General features: G+C 39.5%; 1 protein-coding gene across 1 annotated transcript; it reads left to right on the top strand.

Moving 5' to 3' along the window:
* Nucleotides 1-1,491: 1,491 nt before the first annotated feature.
* epyc (epiphycan) lies at nucleotides 1,492-15,098 on the top strand. Its single transcript, XM_055054668.1, has 10 exons — nucleotides 1,492-1,723; nucleotides 5,031-5,214; nucleotides 10,624-10,726; nucleotides 11,040-11,525; nucleotides 11,757-11,957; nucleotides 12,245-12,367; nucleotides 12,702-12,860; nucleotides 13,015-13,217; nucleotides 13,694-13,789; nucleotides 14,034-15,098. Exons 2-10 carry the CDS (start codon nucleotides 5,038-5,040, stop codon nucleotides 14,202-14,204), a joined length of 1,719 nt encoding a protein of 572 aa, XP_054910643.1. The 5' UTR covers nucleotides 1,492-1,723; nucleotides 5,031-5,037; the 3' UTR covers nucleotides 14,205-15,098.
* Nucleotides 15,099-15,179: the final 81 nt, after the last annotated feature.

Raw genomic sequence — 15,179 nt, 5'->3', positions numbered from 1 at the left:
AAAAAAATCATGACAGCCTTAAAAAAACCTACTACACTAACATCAATGTGAGTAAAGCAAACCAATTTTGTAATCTTTAAAAACAATCAAAAATTACAATTATTTTACTTCTCCACTGAATTATCATTTAATAGAAGAAGGGCTTATTTCTCATTGTTTTCCCCAACTGGAGAACAATGGAGGAATGAGGACTGAAACAAGAGAGGGACAAATTTTGGAGACTTCAGGGGATTTTGTATCAAAAAACACCAGATATGGTACAAGGTGTCAGTCTTTTGTCCAACTAGATATGTTGTTCACTTCTCTCATTGGGACTGAATTGGTTTTTCATTGCATACTGTAACATGTGATGGCGCCTGTCTCCATCAGTCAATGATTCAGAGGCAATAGATCCTGGGAAATCTCCAGTCTATCATGGTGGAACTAGAAAAGTACAAGTCACAACTGTTCGACATGCATGTTTGTTCAGGACGAACATTGAAAATTCATGCAGAAAGGCCCAAGCTGGGATTTAAACAGAGACTCTTCTTGATGAAAGGCAACTGGGCCCCACCTTGCAACCTTAAACACAGATTGATGTGTTTGTAGATCAATTTACCATTGTGTAAAACAATTACATCCACTGAATCACTACAGAGTGATCAGGCCCGGCTTTGGTTTCTCTCTTGGTTCTCTTGTTGTTTCAGTGCAGCACAGCTTTGAGTAAAGTGTGGCCACAAGGTACCAAGCAGCCAATCAGAAATGGATTTTGGTGCAACTATAGAAAGAAGTTAATAATAAAAGATGTATTATATTTCCTATTATGAGCGTAAAGAAATTTTGAGCAGAAGCAAATTATTAACAGTGACCAAAGTAACAACAAAAAGACCATAGAACAATTACTATGTTGACAGAGTTAAATTAGTGGTTTAATATGACTGAATTAAAGAGATCGGCTCTAGGTCTGCTGAAGTGAAGTGTCTGATAACCAGTAAAAGCCAAGAGGTGATTGCTGCTACACCTTCTTGCTGGAAAAGGAAAATAAAAAGAATTTATCTTGGGTTTCCGTTGATCTGGGCAAGCGACGACGCAAAGAAAAATCTGCTTCACCTATAAAGGAGGGAGGGCAGAGACCGTCCTCTGAGCTGAGACTTCCTCTCAGCACCATGCTAACAGGAGCTCCTCACAGAGGTCCCATTGTGCAGAAGGGCCTCCTGGATCCCTCGCACATGAAAGCAACACATGCCAGAGTTTCACCTCAGGAAAAGAAGGACAAATATTTCAGTTTGATTCGACAAAAAAAAAAAAAATAGAAGGTACGCTTGTAAGGGATAAGCCACCACTTCCTGGTTGTTCTCCATTTCCCTTTGTGTCTGAAGTGTGTGTGTGTCCTGTTTGAGGTGATTGTGCAAGCGGGTGTACGGCACGAGGGGGGTAATGTGAGGGGGGGCTGCACTCTGAGTGACCAAAAGCAATCGCCCCTGTCCAATCAGTCTCAGTGCCTACCTTCACACATAAGCGGCAGGGCACTCGGGTCCACACAGACCTACACATACACACACACACACACTTACACTTAGACACTTGTCACATCTACACACATCTTTCCCCCTCACCCCCACCATCACCTACACTCCCTCTTCTTCAAGGCTACCTGTGTGACCTCTCACCATTGGCCAAGTCTCGGAGCCCTCAGCATCTCCATCACGGCTGAAGGGACCATTCGGGAAAGCAGGAGACTGAGGTAAGCATTCTTAGTGCTGTGTTCATGCTGGTAGTGGGGATTAGGCAGGCTGAGGTGCATGGTTAACCCTTTTAAAAACAGAGGCATTCAGGTTTTAAACAGGTGCCGTAACACCAACCGGTTTGGCATAGATGCCTCGCTTTCACATCACTGCAGTAGTTTTCTTTCATTGTCTTTTTACTACTGGGAATTTCATTCACTTACGTAAGCTTCAAGAATGGGTTGCAGAGAGTTTGGGGCTCAATAATTTTAAAAAATGCATGTTTAAGGACTTGCCTTGCTCAAACTTGAAGCTGCTAAATTGCATTTCTTCAATGCACAAGTCCTCCCAGGCACAGGTGCTTCTGCAGCAAAGATCTTTGGAATGTTTCAAATCATTTGCACAAATAATTTTCCGTCCTTTTAACTAAAAACCTTTACACTCACAAAAACATGATGTTAGTGTGAATGTGGCAGTTATAGTCTCCAGCAGAGGGAAAATCATTGGGTCTGCTTGAGGCTTCTGAGGGAGAAAAGGTAGAATCGCTGGATATCAGGCATGCCTAACATGTAGCCAAACATAACAAGGAGGCAGTCTGGAGGAAAGACACAAACACTGTACGCTGTGATGGCCTGTATAAAAGCAAAGCTCTGTGCTGTCTTTAGAAAAGTCCTTCTTTCAGTCTAGCTGTGCTGGATTTCTCCTGATCGGTCTATTTCTGCAGCAATGCCAACCAGTCAACTCCCTCAGCAAAGTGCATCAAGTTCATGCTGAAGTCAGAGATGGGACTGATATTTAATCCGTATTTTTGTTGTGGTAACATGCAAAAAATACATCAGATAAGCATTTCATGATTGGTTTTATTTGTGCCCTGGTTCCAAAATAGCAGCAGATGTTTCTTGGTTTTCTGCCACTGAAAGATAGATGTGTGAGGGTTACATCTTTCCAACTGTATGCATGAATAAGTGTGTGTGCATCTGTGTGAGTGTGTGTGCCTAACCCCCATCTCTGCTGAATGAAGCTTTTCCCCGGGAGCTGCAGCAGGTTGCTGCCATCCTGTCCACAAACCTCGGTGGAATTTGGAGTTTGAGTGCTGAGACGAGCTGCGAGCGGGCCTCATAAAGGCTCTCTGTGAAGGCCGAGGGGTCGGGTTAGCGCAGAAACCTCTCTCGCCTCTCCTTTTTCTCACTTACTCGCCCAGACTCAACTTTTTTCTCTGCACTTTCTCCATCTAACCCTGAGGGCCAACATCTTGTCTGTGTCTCCCTCTCCATGGCGCTCCTCTTTTCTTCTTCTCTCTCCTTGCTCACCGTTTCTCTGCCCTGGCCTGGAGGACTCTCTCTCTCTGCTCCCATAGTGCCATCACTGGGACTTGAGTGCTGACACATTGAAATGTTTTCAGTATTTAATCCTAAATCCCAGGTCTGCAAGGAGTTAACCTCATTAAGCAGTAATTAACATATGCTAATCTTATTAGTGCTTTCCGCTTTGGAGTGATTCGTGAACTTAACAGACTGTGCTCCACAGGAAATAATAGGATCATGAGCAGTTTCTCTTGAGGTCAGGACAGTGTTGAAAATGGATCATGTTTATTTTAAAGCTTTAAATATGTATCTGTTGAGAGTTTAATAGCTTTAGGCAAAATATTTTTGTCTGATTGGAAAAAATCCTTAAAATCTTTATGGCAAAAATTCCAGACATTTCAAAGCTGCATGCTTGTTTCATTCTGCCATTACAACTGAATGGGGGACAACAAAGGCTGTTTCTGTTCCACTGTAGAAATACTTAAATAATTCAGGACAGTCCAAAGATTTTTAGTACAAGTGTTATGAAAGCCACTTTCTAGGTTACCTGTGTTTTCACCATTGTTTATGAAGAGTGGAAACACATTTCCATTGTAAAACTTTTTTTCTTGAAACTTGAGTCACTTAACAGCACAGAATCAGTTTACCATTCCTTCACCAAATTGGGAATAAATATTTTACAGAGCCTTCCAAACACCTTATGCCACAAACGCCAATATTTTTATTAGGATTTCATGCAAGACCAATGACAAAGTGTGGTATGCAATGGCATTCAACCCACTTTCCTCTGATAAAAAAAAATGCAATTTTTAGAAATCCCACATGTTGCAATATAAAGCCATCCAAGTAAACCGACAGGTCAGAAGCCATGTACGGAATACAGCAACCATCAGGAAAAATGTCTGTTGGTAAAAAGAAGCAAAAATGAAAACTTTTGACCCTTGTGTGAAAATGTTAAACCACTCATCACTCTTAAACTATCACACTGACACATGGTAGTGGCTGTATTAGGCTTTGGGATGATTTTCTTCAAGAAATGGAGAATAAATAGAACTGCATAAAAGGCATCCAAGGAAACTGTGAAGAGGTTGCAAAAGACTCTTCAAACATGAGGGAAACCTTTAAATTAGTTCAAATGTCCACATGTATATATGCAGAGTTATTAGACATTTGTTGCTAAAATACAAAAACTTTTATGCTACAAGGGTAAAATTCAAGATTTACCTTGATGAGGAATACATACCCAGATTGTTTTAAGCAATCAGTGTATGTATTCCTGTGTTGGCATAAATATTTTCTGTGTCTGAGTCCAACCAGAAAATGGTGCAAAACAATTACAATAACTTAACCTGTCACATATAAAATGGTCTGCCTTCTGAGTGCAGACAACCATCATCTCCTCTGATCACACATGAATCATTATATGTGCCATCATAAAAACAATTCCTTACATTTCTGTTGCCATTGCATCAGCTATGGTCAAGAAGTTACCATGCAGTGAAACATGAAACCATCGGGGTTGCTTCATTTAACAGCAGCAGTATGTTTCCAGAAAATAGTGGATATAAGTTGCTTTTATTTGTTTGTTTGTTTTTTGTGTGAAATAGATTATAAATGTCTTAGTTGTCAGTGACACAACAAAAATGTGTTTTGGTTTAGGAGAAAGAATCCGGTTAGTCAAACAGTGACTTTCATCCTGTCACCCATAAAAAGGAGAGGTGAACTGAGGTGCATGAGCTCCTCAATGAAATTATAAAACTGGTTTAGCCAGAAATAGAATCCCTTGTGTTTCGATCCCATACCTGTCTGCACCTCCATAATAAGATCAGCGACCTTACTGGTCAGGGAATGAGGTCAGACCTCAGCCTCTGGCACCATCACAGGCTTCCAATTCCAGTTCTTTATATTCTCATAAAAATGTACACCACAAATCACTCGCGTACAACATAAAAAACTGTACTTGTTAAGCAACCAATAAATTAAAGAAAACTCTGTTTAATTCTGCTGCTTTGTTATTTAACAGGTGGACCATGAGGATCTTTTTGTGGCTCTTGTTTGGACTCTTCGTCCTCAAAGCGGTGGCGGCCAGTCCCAGATTTTCCCGGCAAGTGGACTCTGGCTCATCCGATGCTGTTGACTATAATGAAAGAGGAGACAATTTTGAGGATAACTATGGCGTTAGGGTCATGAAAGTTGAATATCGTGAGGTAAGAGGTTTTAGTTGTGCTCAAGTTTCACAATCTGCATAAACACCTTTAGCTTTTATTTAATGTTTGAAAATTAAAGCATTTTATTCCTTTACCATCAGTATACATTTGATGAATCGGGGCACGATATGTTTCATTTTTGCACATCTCATTTGTTACAACGAAGATTGAAACAAAACCAACAAATGATGGTAATTTTTGAATTAAAGCAGTGCTTTTGTTGAACGTGTGGTTTTGGGCTGAGGTCATGGGGTTCTTTGAGCAGACTGGAATGCTGCGGATGGCAACTGGAGTGATTTGGAGCATTGACAGATTTATTTCTTAGTGTTCTGTACAATTGAGCCAAACATTCCTCAGTTTATACTTTGGCCAGCCACTGTTATAGGGTCAGTGCCCCAGAATCCTGAATGCACCTGGAGCCGTTTCAGCTGGAAAATAAATGACTTGGCCCTGATAAGAGCCTCATTCTTCTTTGTCCGAGACTTGCGTGTTGAGTGCTGGGATTTTAGTTCCTCTTGTAAATGAGCACACTTCTAAATTAAAACACATAAGAGTTAACAAAAAGTAGAAAGGTACAGCTAAGACCAAAAAAATCATCCCTTGCACCCAATGGTTTTAAAATAAGATTACTTAAATCGCTTATGAATACATATCAAATCAGTTATTCATAATGCATTTAGGCATCTAGATTCAAAATTACCATCGGAATCGGAAAGAGAGTGGATATAAGTGACTTTGAAGTTGAAATGGCTGTTGTTGTATTTCTGAGTATTTCAGAAAATACTAATTTTTAAGAAGAAACACTGAGTTTGCCAAGAGCAGCCCAGAAAAGAGAGCAAAAGCACCCAGTGAGTAGCCATTTGGGGGAAATGACTTATTTGAATGCTAAATCCAATTGTTGTATATTGTTTAAATACCACAAACCCCTGACCAGGTCTGTCCTGTTATGATCATAGTTCATCCGTTTTCTAACTGAAAATGCACCAAATGGCAAAGCTCAATTAATCCCAAACTACTTTCTTGAACATTTCAGTGAGTTCAATATTCCACAGTGGAATGCAAAGGTGATGGATTACATTTCAATATGATAGATCACCTTTGGGAAGTAGTGAAACATCATGGATGTACACCTGACAAATCTTGTCAGTATAGAATAAAACCTGAAGAATCATTCCAACAACTTGTTGGAACTGCACTGCTAATATGAAGGCCCTCCTGAATACTTGGCACTAGCGCTCAACAAAAGTAGCCATAGCGTGAATACTCTCTTCACGGAGTGGTCAGAAAACAACAATCAGTTAAAATAAACCAATCTCAGAGCAATTGTAGTTGCAGTACATGAGCTTGTGCTCAAAATGGAAAAGTAAAAAAAGCAAGTTTAAGCTGTGACCACTCTAATGTTACCACAGCAACATGTTAGTAGACAGACCTTAAAAAATACAACTTGCTTTACTGCTGCTTTTGTGAATTCACTGTTAAGTTGCTATAGGCTTATTGTTGCCACAAGAATGGGTTGCAGTACAGATGTGCTAATGACAAGAGCAAATAAAAAATGGCTCCCAGCAGCTTAAGCTAAATCATGTTTAAGTTGATTTTGAAGTGGCAACGCAATCGGCCTGGCTTCCTCAATAAAACAAAACCTCTACATAAACTTTTCACGTGGCTTGCCATCGAACCAGCTTAAGCTATGCATAATCTAAACCAATTTTAATTGTTTTGTAAAGCATATTTACTGACTTTATGCCTTTTCAAGCCAAAACCACTGTATGTCTCCCCAAACAATGACAAAGCAGTGTGACCACAGTCATTTTAAAGCTTTAATCAGCATGACTGAGTATAGTGTGAAATTGCACGGCTGAATTACTTCACAATTACTGAGCGTTGCAAAACTGCTGTTTTGCTTGGAAATCGTTTGATAACAATTAGCAAAACAGAATAATGCCGCATGTTGCTTCAGGCTTTGTGGCGTTTATTGTTCTTTTACTTCTCCTGGCTTCCACAAAAAGGCTACATTAATTTTTATGCTTTCCACATACCATAAACTCAAAGGTTGGACACATAATTGTAGTGCGGGGAAATCACCCGGGATCTCGTTTAGCTGACTTGATAACGCAGAGACATGTGAAGGGCAGACTTTCAGAGGGTTGAAGAACAAATGTCTTTCATATACAAACACAGAGTCTCAGGGGAGAAATGAGGCGGTGATGAGCTCCATCCCTGGAATGCTGAGTCTTTGCTTTTCATGGCCAACTCTACTTTGGCATTAACCTTTTTTCCCTCTGGGTTTTGTCTCTCAAAGTTGAAAATAAGCCTCATCTACATTGTTATCCAAGCAAATCATCCTCAGTCTGCTGCATTCAAATGCTTTAATCACCATCTTTGGACTCATTCATGCATTTTTTTTTTTTTTGTTTGCCCATATCTTTTACTCGCACAACTGAAGCAGCAAGCAACTTCAGATTTGCTTGCACTGTAGCAACATTTCTCTAACATGGGTGCATTTAGTCCTGATCTAAAACACTCAAGGACTTTCCATGTGCATCTGTTTGGAAAGTTGCATGACAATTTCTCCTGCGTTCTGTTTTCCTTGAGAATGTTGAAGTTATTGATGAAGTTGTTTGTGCAATATGTCTAATATTAATATTCAGATGTTAACATGGTCACAAAACGGATCATCATATTGTCAAATGAATCGATTTGAAGAACGGACGGGTTTGATCTTGGAACAGTTGCATTAACTTATGGACAATCTTGAAACAGTTCAATGGTATTTCAAAACAAAGAAATACATTTTTGCTTTCTGAGAGAAGACTTGGCTGAATGAATTCAATAAAAGGACAATAATTACCCCACAAATTAGGGACATATGTCTAACAACTTTAAAAATCCTATCTTCATAACCTAAGATTTATGTTCCTGGAGAGTGGGAGGAAGCTGAAGTACCTGGAGTTTGCATGTTCACAGGCTTTAAAACTGCAAACATTTGGTGTCGTACCGTTTTTGCAATACAAAGTGTTGGAAGGACCAGTGTTCTTTTGTTGTTTGAAACATAGAGTAAATAAAGATGGCGCTCCATCCTCACCTGTTGCTGGATATTGCTAGTTAACTGGGGCTGTAGCCGAGGTTTACGTTTCATGGCGGTTTTACATACTTTAGCATTTTTGGTTTTTAGTAAGTAAATGATGCACACCCTTAAGTTGCACCAAACTGTTTAATTTTGACATAGAATTTCTCTTTGCTATACGTTTTCAAATGATTGTCCTGAAATGTAGAAAGTTTCATTAAACGTCTTCAAAAGCGAGAGAAAGAATAACCCCCAAACATGGAATTTTGATTATTTTTCTTTTGTTGAGTTATGGATTTTGATTTTGTTTTTAACAATATGTCCGGAGTGAATGATAATGCATGACAGTAAGCGTGAGGTTCTTGTTAGACACTTTCAGTCTCATATCAGTTCCTCTGCAAGCTGAAACGTTTCAGAAAAGCTCTCCAGTCTTCTGGTTCCTGCTTCCACATTCTGAACATTTTAATGCAAGTTTATATTTTATTTTCCCATGCTGCTTTCAGAGCTCTTCTTTTATTTATTTGTTTATCTTTTGGTCGCTAGCCTTTAACCTCTTCTTTTCCCATAGGTATTTATGTTTGCTTTGGAGAAAGGGGAAATGAAGGGGAGTACTGCAGTGAACCAACACTGTACATGACTTTTCAAAGACTCACCTTGTTGTATGCCAACCTGTGTGTACGCTAACTTTAGAACATGACATTCAGAGCTGAATATCTCTATTCTAGTGTTTCTCCTGCTTGCTTTGTGGGTACTACAAGTTCTACTAAGAATCTATTCCCTGAACTCGTCTCCAATGACAAATCTTGGCTCATTGATATCTAAAGACATTTGGGTTGACTCAGATTCAGATTCAAATCTTTGCAGCTACCATGTGTGTCTTGGTTCCACAAGGACCATTACAGATATCAGTGGGTCGAGTCATCTGGAGCGTCAGGTACTACCTGTGTTGGGAGTTCATTACCCTCGTCTGGAAAAATGATAGAACTGCAGGTTCCATCAAACACGAGGACATCAAAGGGCAACTGCAAGGAAAAACATGCAGCTACAATGCCACATGGATGTGCTCAAAGTGTTTAAGTCTCAAAAACTGCAATTTATAAAGTTTTGCATGGTTTCCTATTTGTTTCCCAACATTAAACCGAATACTGGTCGGCAATGTAAACATGAGTGCAGAGAATATTACTTATGATGGGATTTTAATACTAAGAATAGCAGAAACATTTTGGTTATCATCTTTAAATTTATATTTGTCTCAAAAAAATATAAATTTAATTTGCTGTTAGTTTGCATAAAGCGCCTAACATTTAAAATTGGGGTATTTAACCAGTTATGTAGTAAACAGCAAGCTATCTTGTTTGTTTTTTGTGTTTGTTTGTTTGTTATTTTGCACAATAAATTGTATTGCTAGAGAAAAGTTATACAATCAGAATACATACATTTTCAAGTGAAAGCATCAATTACTAACAGTGGTGGCCTTTTTTTAACTTTAGATATAAATGCATCTGATCTGAGGCCATTTTTTGACAGTTTGCTTCCATCTAGTGGTGAAAGATTAAAGACGTTCATCCTGGATTCCTGACCTTTGTGCAGGTGATAAACACTCTGTAATATGGTTGTTAAAAAAAGCTCTGAGTAGCTAAGATTTTTGTTTGTGCCCAGATTTATTAGATTAGGGGCTTCTGTGATAAATTCTATAAAGTATTCAGTTCATATTACACCACAACTTCACCTGAAATTAATCATTGAACGTCACCCAGAAATCAACCATGAATTAAGGAAACAGTACATGCTTTTGCTTTTAATTGATTGTAAAAAGCAGGATTTCATATACAATTCACAATCTGGGGCAAATATGGTGGTTGGCAAGAAAACAGAACCCATCTGCCACGACAATATATACTCTGAGGGAGTAAACGACATGAAACCGGCCAGGTGTGATGATTAAAAAATAAGAAGCAGGTGTGAAAAATATGCAGAGAGCAGCAGGAAGCACCTTAAATGGGGAACAAACACGAACCATAGAGACAAAACAGTGTTGAAAGACACAAAGGAACCTAATAAAGTTTATGTAAATCCATGACTTGAAATTATTCAATAAAAACTGCATGGCAACAATGGAAATAGGTGTCACCATTCAGTATAATAGTTTTCCACCACCAGCATATGAATGGCACTCAAACATGAGTAACGATTTTCCCCACAATGAGTACACGCTTTCTCAAAAATATACTTGGGTTCTCAGAATGTATTTTTCTTATGTAAATATTGTCTGCTAGAAAATGCCAATTTATGAGAAATTAAAAATCTGACCTTAATCCGATCTGATTTTAACTATCCTACCACAGGTAGGGGAGGATGAAGAGGAAGAAGGATTGCCTCTGAAACCTGCAGGTGTCCCTCAGGGTTCTGGTGGATCTGGTGTCCTCATGGGTCCAGACACAGAGAAAGGTCTGAAGAAGCACATACTTTTAGATCTTAAATGTATTACTACTTGACGTATGAGTGCACACATAAGCTGTGAAAGTAGCTTTATTGGCATAACCGGGTATTCCACTCGTCCTTCATCTCAACCCATCCCAGCAGTTCTGTTTTCCATTTGCATGTTATCCATTTAACTGGCAGTCAGTGGTTAAATGTGTTGTCTTGACTGTGTCTGTTTCTCATGTTCTTAACCCAATCATCATTGTTCTCCAAATCTGATCAATGATCTGTTTCAGTCCTGTCTGTCTGTTTATCAGTACCTCGTTTTGTCTCTAACAAGAGGTGGAGCTGCGTCAGGCAACGGTCGATACTCTTCATGTTTCCGGGGATTTTGGAGGCTCTGTAGGGTCCGGAGAAACCTCAGCAGCTTCCGGGGGCTCTGGGTCTGCCATCTCAGGAGACTTCCTGGTCTCCAGTGGCTCCGGGGATCTTTCTGGTGACATTATCCTGATATCTGGGGATCCAGAAGAGTTCATTATAACCAGTAGATCTAGGGAGTACTTGACAGGTGGGAGTCTCTTGATATCTGGGGACATCTCAGGATCTGGAGACGTCACCGGGTCTGGTTTTTCTGGATCCTCGGGAGACTCTCTCCCTAAAGATTTTAAAATGGTCACTGAACCCCCCTTTGAAACCGGAGTATCTGGAGACCAGTCTGGCTCTGGGTTCTCTGGAGATCTTTTGAGCTCTGGGGCCTCTGGAACCTCTGGGGTTTCTGGGGACTCTATTGAGTCAGGATATTCAGGGATAACTTTGATATCTGGAGGTTAGTACCTTGAATGAACGTGTGATTCATGCTAATTAACTGTTGTTCCATTTAACTGCTCTCTTCAATAATGTAGTTAAATGTTGATTATTTGTGCAACACATTATGATTGTATTCAACTTTTTCACCACAATCCTGAGTTTCTAACATCTTGTTTCATTCTAAATGTGAGTGTGATTGATTATCCCTCTTAACCTCCAACTCCTAACACCAACCCTCGGCTCTAACAAGAGGAGGAGCTTCTCCCTTCTATGGATAAAATCCCTGAAGAGGCACTGAGTGCTTCTGGGACACCTTCTGGAGACCCTGACGTCTCTGTAGACTTTGAAGCCTCTGTAGATTCAGAGGTCTCTGGAACCTCTGGACTTCCTAGTGTCTCTGGCTCAGAAGACACTGAGGTCCTTGTGACACTTCAACCCAGAGAACCAGAAGGTCAGTACCTAAGATAGAATTGTGTGTTGAAGATAAAGGAAAACGGAAGATTGGATCTTAGACACCCCAACTTGTTTTATGTGGTTTTTGTCTCAAGTACATCTTCTCTAACCTTGTTGGCAATTACATTTCATGTCATTAACCCAAAAAAGTGAGGTTTGTGTAATCCTAATCCAGAAAAATGCATAAACACTTGTTTAACACTGCTAAACTGCTTTGCCGCTTCCTGTCTCGTGTCCACCTCAATCTAACCTCTTTTTTTAACACCTAATCTTGTCTCTAACAAGAGGAGGAGCTGTTTCCAACCACAACTGAATCCCCTCAGGAGGGGAAAACAAGTGTAGAAGAAGATACAGGGCCCTCTGGCTTCCCAGAGCCAGAGGAGCCAGAGGAGCCCGAGGTCGATGAAGGTCAGTACTGTTCAGAGCCAAATCCAGACTGGGAGTTTTAAAAGATCAAAGCAGTTGAACCAATGAAGCACAAAGTAAAAAGTGAAAAACCTCAAATATACTGTGACTGGAGATATTCAACACATAAAGTATGGTTTTACTGTAGTGTTTGTAAGTGCTCATATTTGCATAAATGTTGGGCTTTGGGTCATTTCAGTTTAAGAGGTTTAAACCATTTTGAACAGCCTTAATCCTGCAAGGGGGCTTTTGGGATTAAAACATATATTTTTCCTTCTATGATTTATTGTGTTCTGTTTCTATTCTTCTGTCCCTTTTCGCTCTTGGTGTTTTCCAGGATTGCCTGTTTGCTTGCTGTGCACATGCCTCGGTGGTTCGGTCTACTGTGACGACTTGAAGCTGAACAGTGTTCCACCTCTGCCCAAAGACACCACTCACTTCTACGCCCGCTACAACAGAATCACAAAGATCAGCAAGTCTGACTTCGCCAACATGAGTATGTCCTGTTTGAATGAAAACGTACGGTTATTAGAGCAGATATGCTCAGAAGCAAAGTTAACCTTTCCACTGTTTACAACTCCAAAGTAGGTGTGAGAGGTCAGTGAACACACAGCGCCAGTATCTGAGGATGATGTTTTATTGCCTTCCAGACAAGCTGAAGAAGATCGACCTGACTGCTAATAGAATAACCTCCATTGAGGATAGAACGTTTATGGGCCTGCCTGAGCTGGAGGAGGTGATCATCAGAGAAAATCACATCTCACAGCTGCCTGCCCTTCCTGAGACCATGACCCTGATTGACGCCAGCCACAACAACATTGGCTCTAAGGGTATTCATAAAGAGGCATTTAAAGTACGTACATATTCTTCAGTAGATTTCTTTCAATGAGTTCTTGTGTGTGGTTGCAAAGTTGATAGAAAATTTGAGGCAGACTCATCCATTTTAAGCCAGATTCCAAATACTGATTCTAAACAAACGGGGAATCTGTCATCAAAAGGTTTTAAAAGTTAACAGAATGACTTTCTATTGGATAGAAACCAATCATACAAGTTAACTATGTCCAAAAAATACAGAGTTAATTACATTTTATCCTACCACAAATCTTGAAAATAGACCTTTCTGTCAGAAAGGAGGAAAAAAAGTGATTTCCATTGGTAAAATCACAAAATCATAGAACCATGAGTACTTTCTTTGAAAGACAAAGAGGACACAAAGTTCATGGCAGCAAGAGTTCCACCCTCAAATTAGATAAATGCAGAATCAATGAGCATTTTATATGAAATGAAATTTTAAATCAAGTAATATCTTTGCTCTTCTCTGGACTACAGGACATGACTGGCCTGCTGTACCTTTACCTCACCGATAACGACGTCGATTATATTCCAGTGCCTCTACCAGACAGCCTACGCTCGCTACACTTACAGGTACACAAAGTCTGGCTTCATCTCTTGCTGTTGACTGCACACTAATGGAGGGGTTATCTTTTTCAGTACAGGGTGTTGCATTTGAATTAAGTCTTTCCAAACAGAACAACCATTACAAAATAGCACAGCTCTCTTCTTCCTAATTGCCAAACTTCAAGATGAATGGTTTAGACTTCAGAACTAAATCAACTAGTTCTCAAGAGACTAAATGACTGAAAAGCCTTCTTTGCCTCTTCTGTTGCAGCGTAACAACATTCAGATGATGCACGAGGACACGTTCTGCAACCTGAACGACTTCAACTACATCCGAAACGCGTTGGAGGACATCCGTCTGGACGGAAACCCCATCAACCTCAGCAAGACCCCGCAGGCTTACATCTGCCTGCCCCGTATACCCATCGGGAATCTCATTTAACCTCGACTCCTGCAAACTTCTTTGTACATACTGACATGCGGAGTTAAGCTATATCCATTGTTCAAATTACCAGTCATTTCCAAAGGTGTGTTTCCTACATGCTGCTGACAGATGGAGCCAATCTGTAAAACTGTGTGCAATCTGTGCGGAAATGTTCAACATCGCCCAAAGAGCAAATACGACTGATATTCCAACAGTCAAGCACATATACACTACCTTCTTCCTGTTCCTGCTCAGTATTTTCATGCCAACACAATATAAATTGTATAAAGTTTTACTCAAATACACATACAAGCACACAAACTCTTTATTTTGCCAATACGTCAGAAGTACAAATCTGCTATATTCAAAGAGCCTCACCGGATGTTTATTTTTCTGTTCAGTCTTTTCCAAAAACCAACCAGTAATGTATTGTTTAAAGTTTCACTTTGTAAAAAATAAATAAATATTAATTTTAAGATTGATGACTAACACTTCTTTGGCAATGTGTACAAGCAAAGACTTTAATGAAGCTGGAGCTGGATAAGAATTGTTGCAACGTAATAAACCCAATGCATTTAAACAACTTCTGGTTGTAAAGTTTGTACTGTAATATAAAATAAATATATTTAGATTTTGTTTCTTTACACAAACTGACATAATTTTTATATTTGACTGTAAAGGTCCTGTTTTTACTGTGCACAATAATCTAAATCAAGAACTCTAATGTCTAGTCGATTAAATAAAGTCTATTGTTAGGTTACGGAGGTGGTGGTGGGTGGGTTTGGTTTGTTCTTTTTATTTTTTTATTTTTTTGGTTGTGGACCGGTTTTAGAATACTGCCATTGTGTGCCCTGTATGGAATAACCACAAGAGAATAAAGTCGTTTTAAAGACTTCTCCAATGTGGAGGTGACTCAATGTTTTTTGTTTTTCTTTTTATTGAAAACTTAAAAAGATTGTTCGTAGATTTTAACTTCCGTGACAACACAAAATA

This window comes from Poeciliopsis prolifica, unplaced genomic scaffold (genome assembly GCF_027474105.1).
Source record: "Poeciliopsis prolifica strain line A6 unplaced genomic scaffold, Auburn_PproV2 SCAFFOLD040, whole genome shotgun sequence".
In the NCBI taxonomy this organism is placed as follows: Eukaryota; Metazoa; Chordata; class Actinopteri; order Cyprinodontiformes; family Poeciliidae; genus Poeciliopsis; species Poeciliopsis prolifica.
This window is presented reverse-complemented; position numbering and strand designations above follow the sequence as displayed.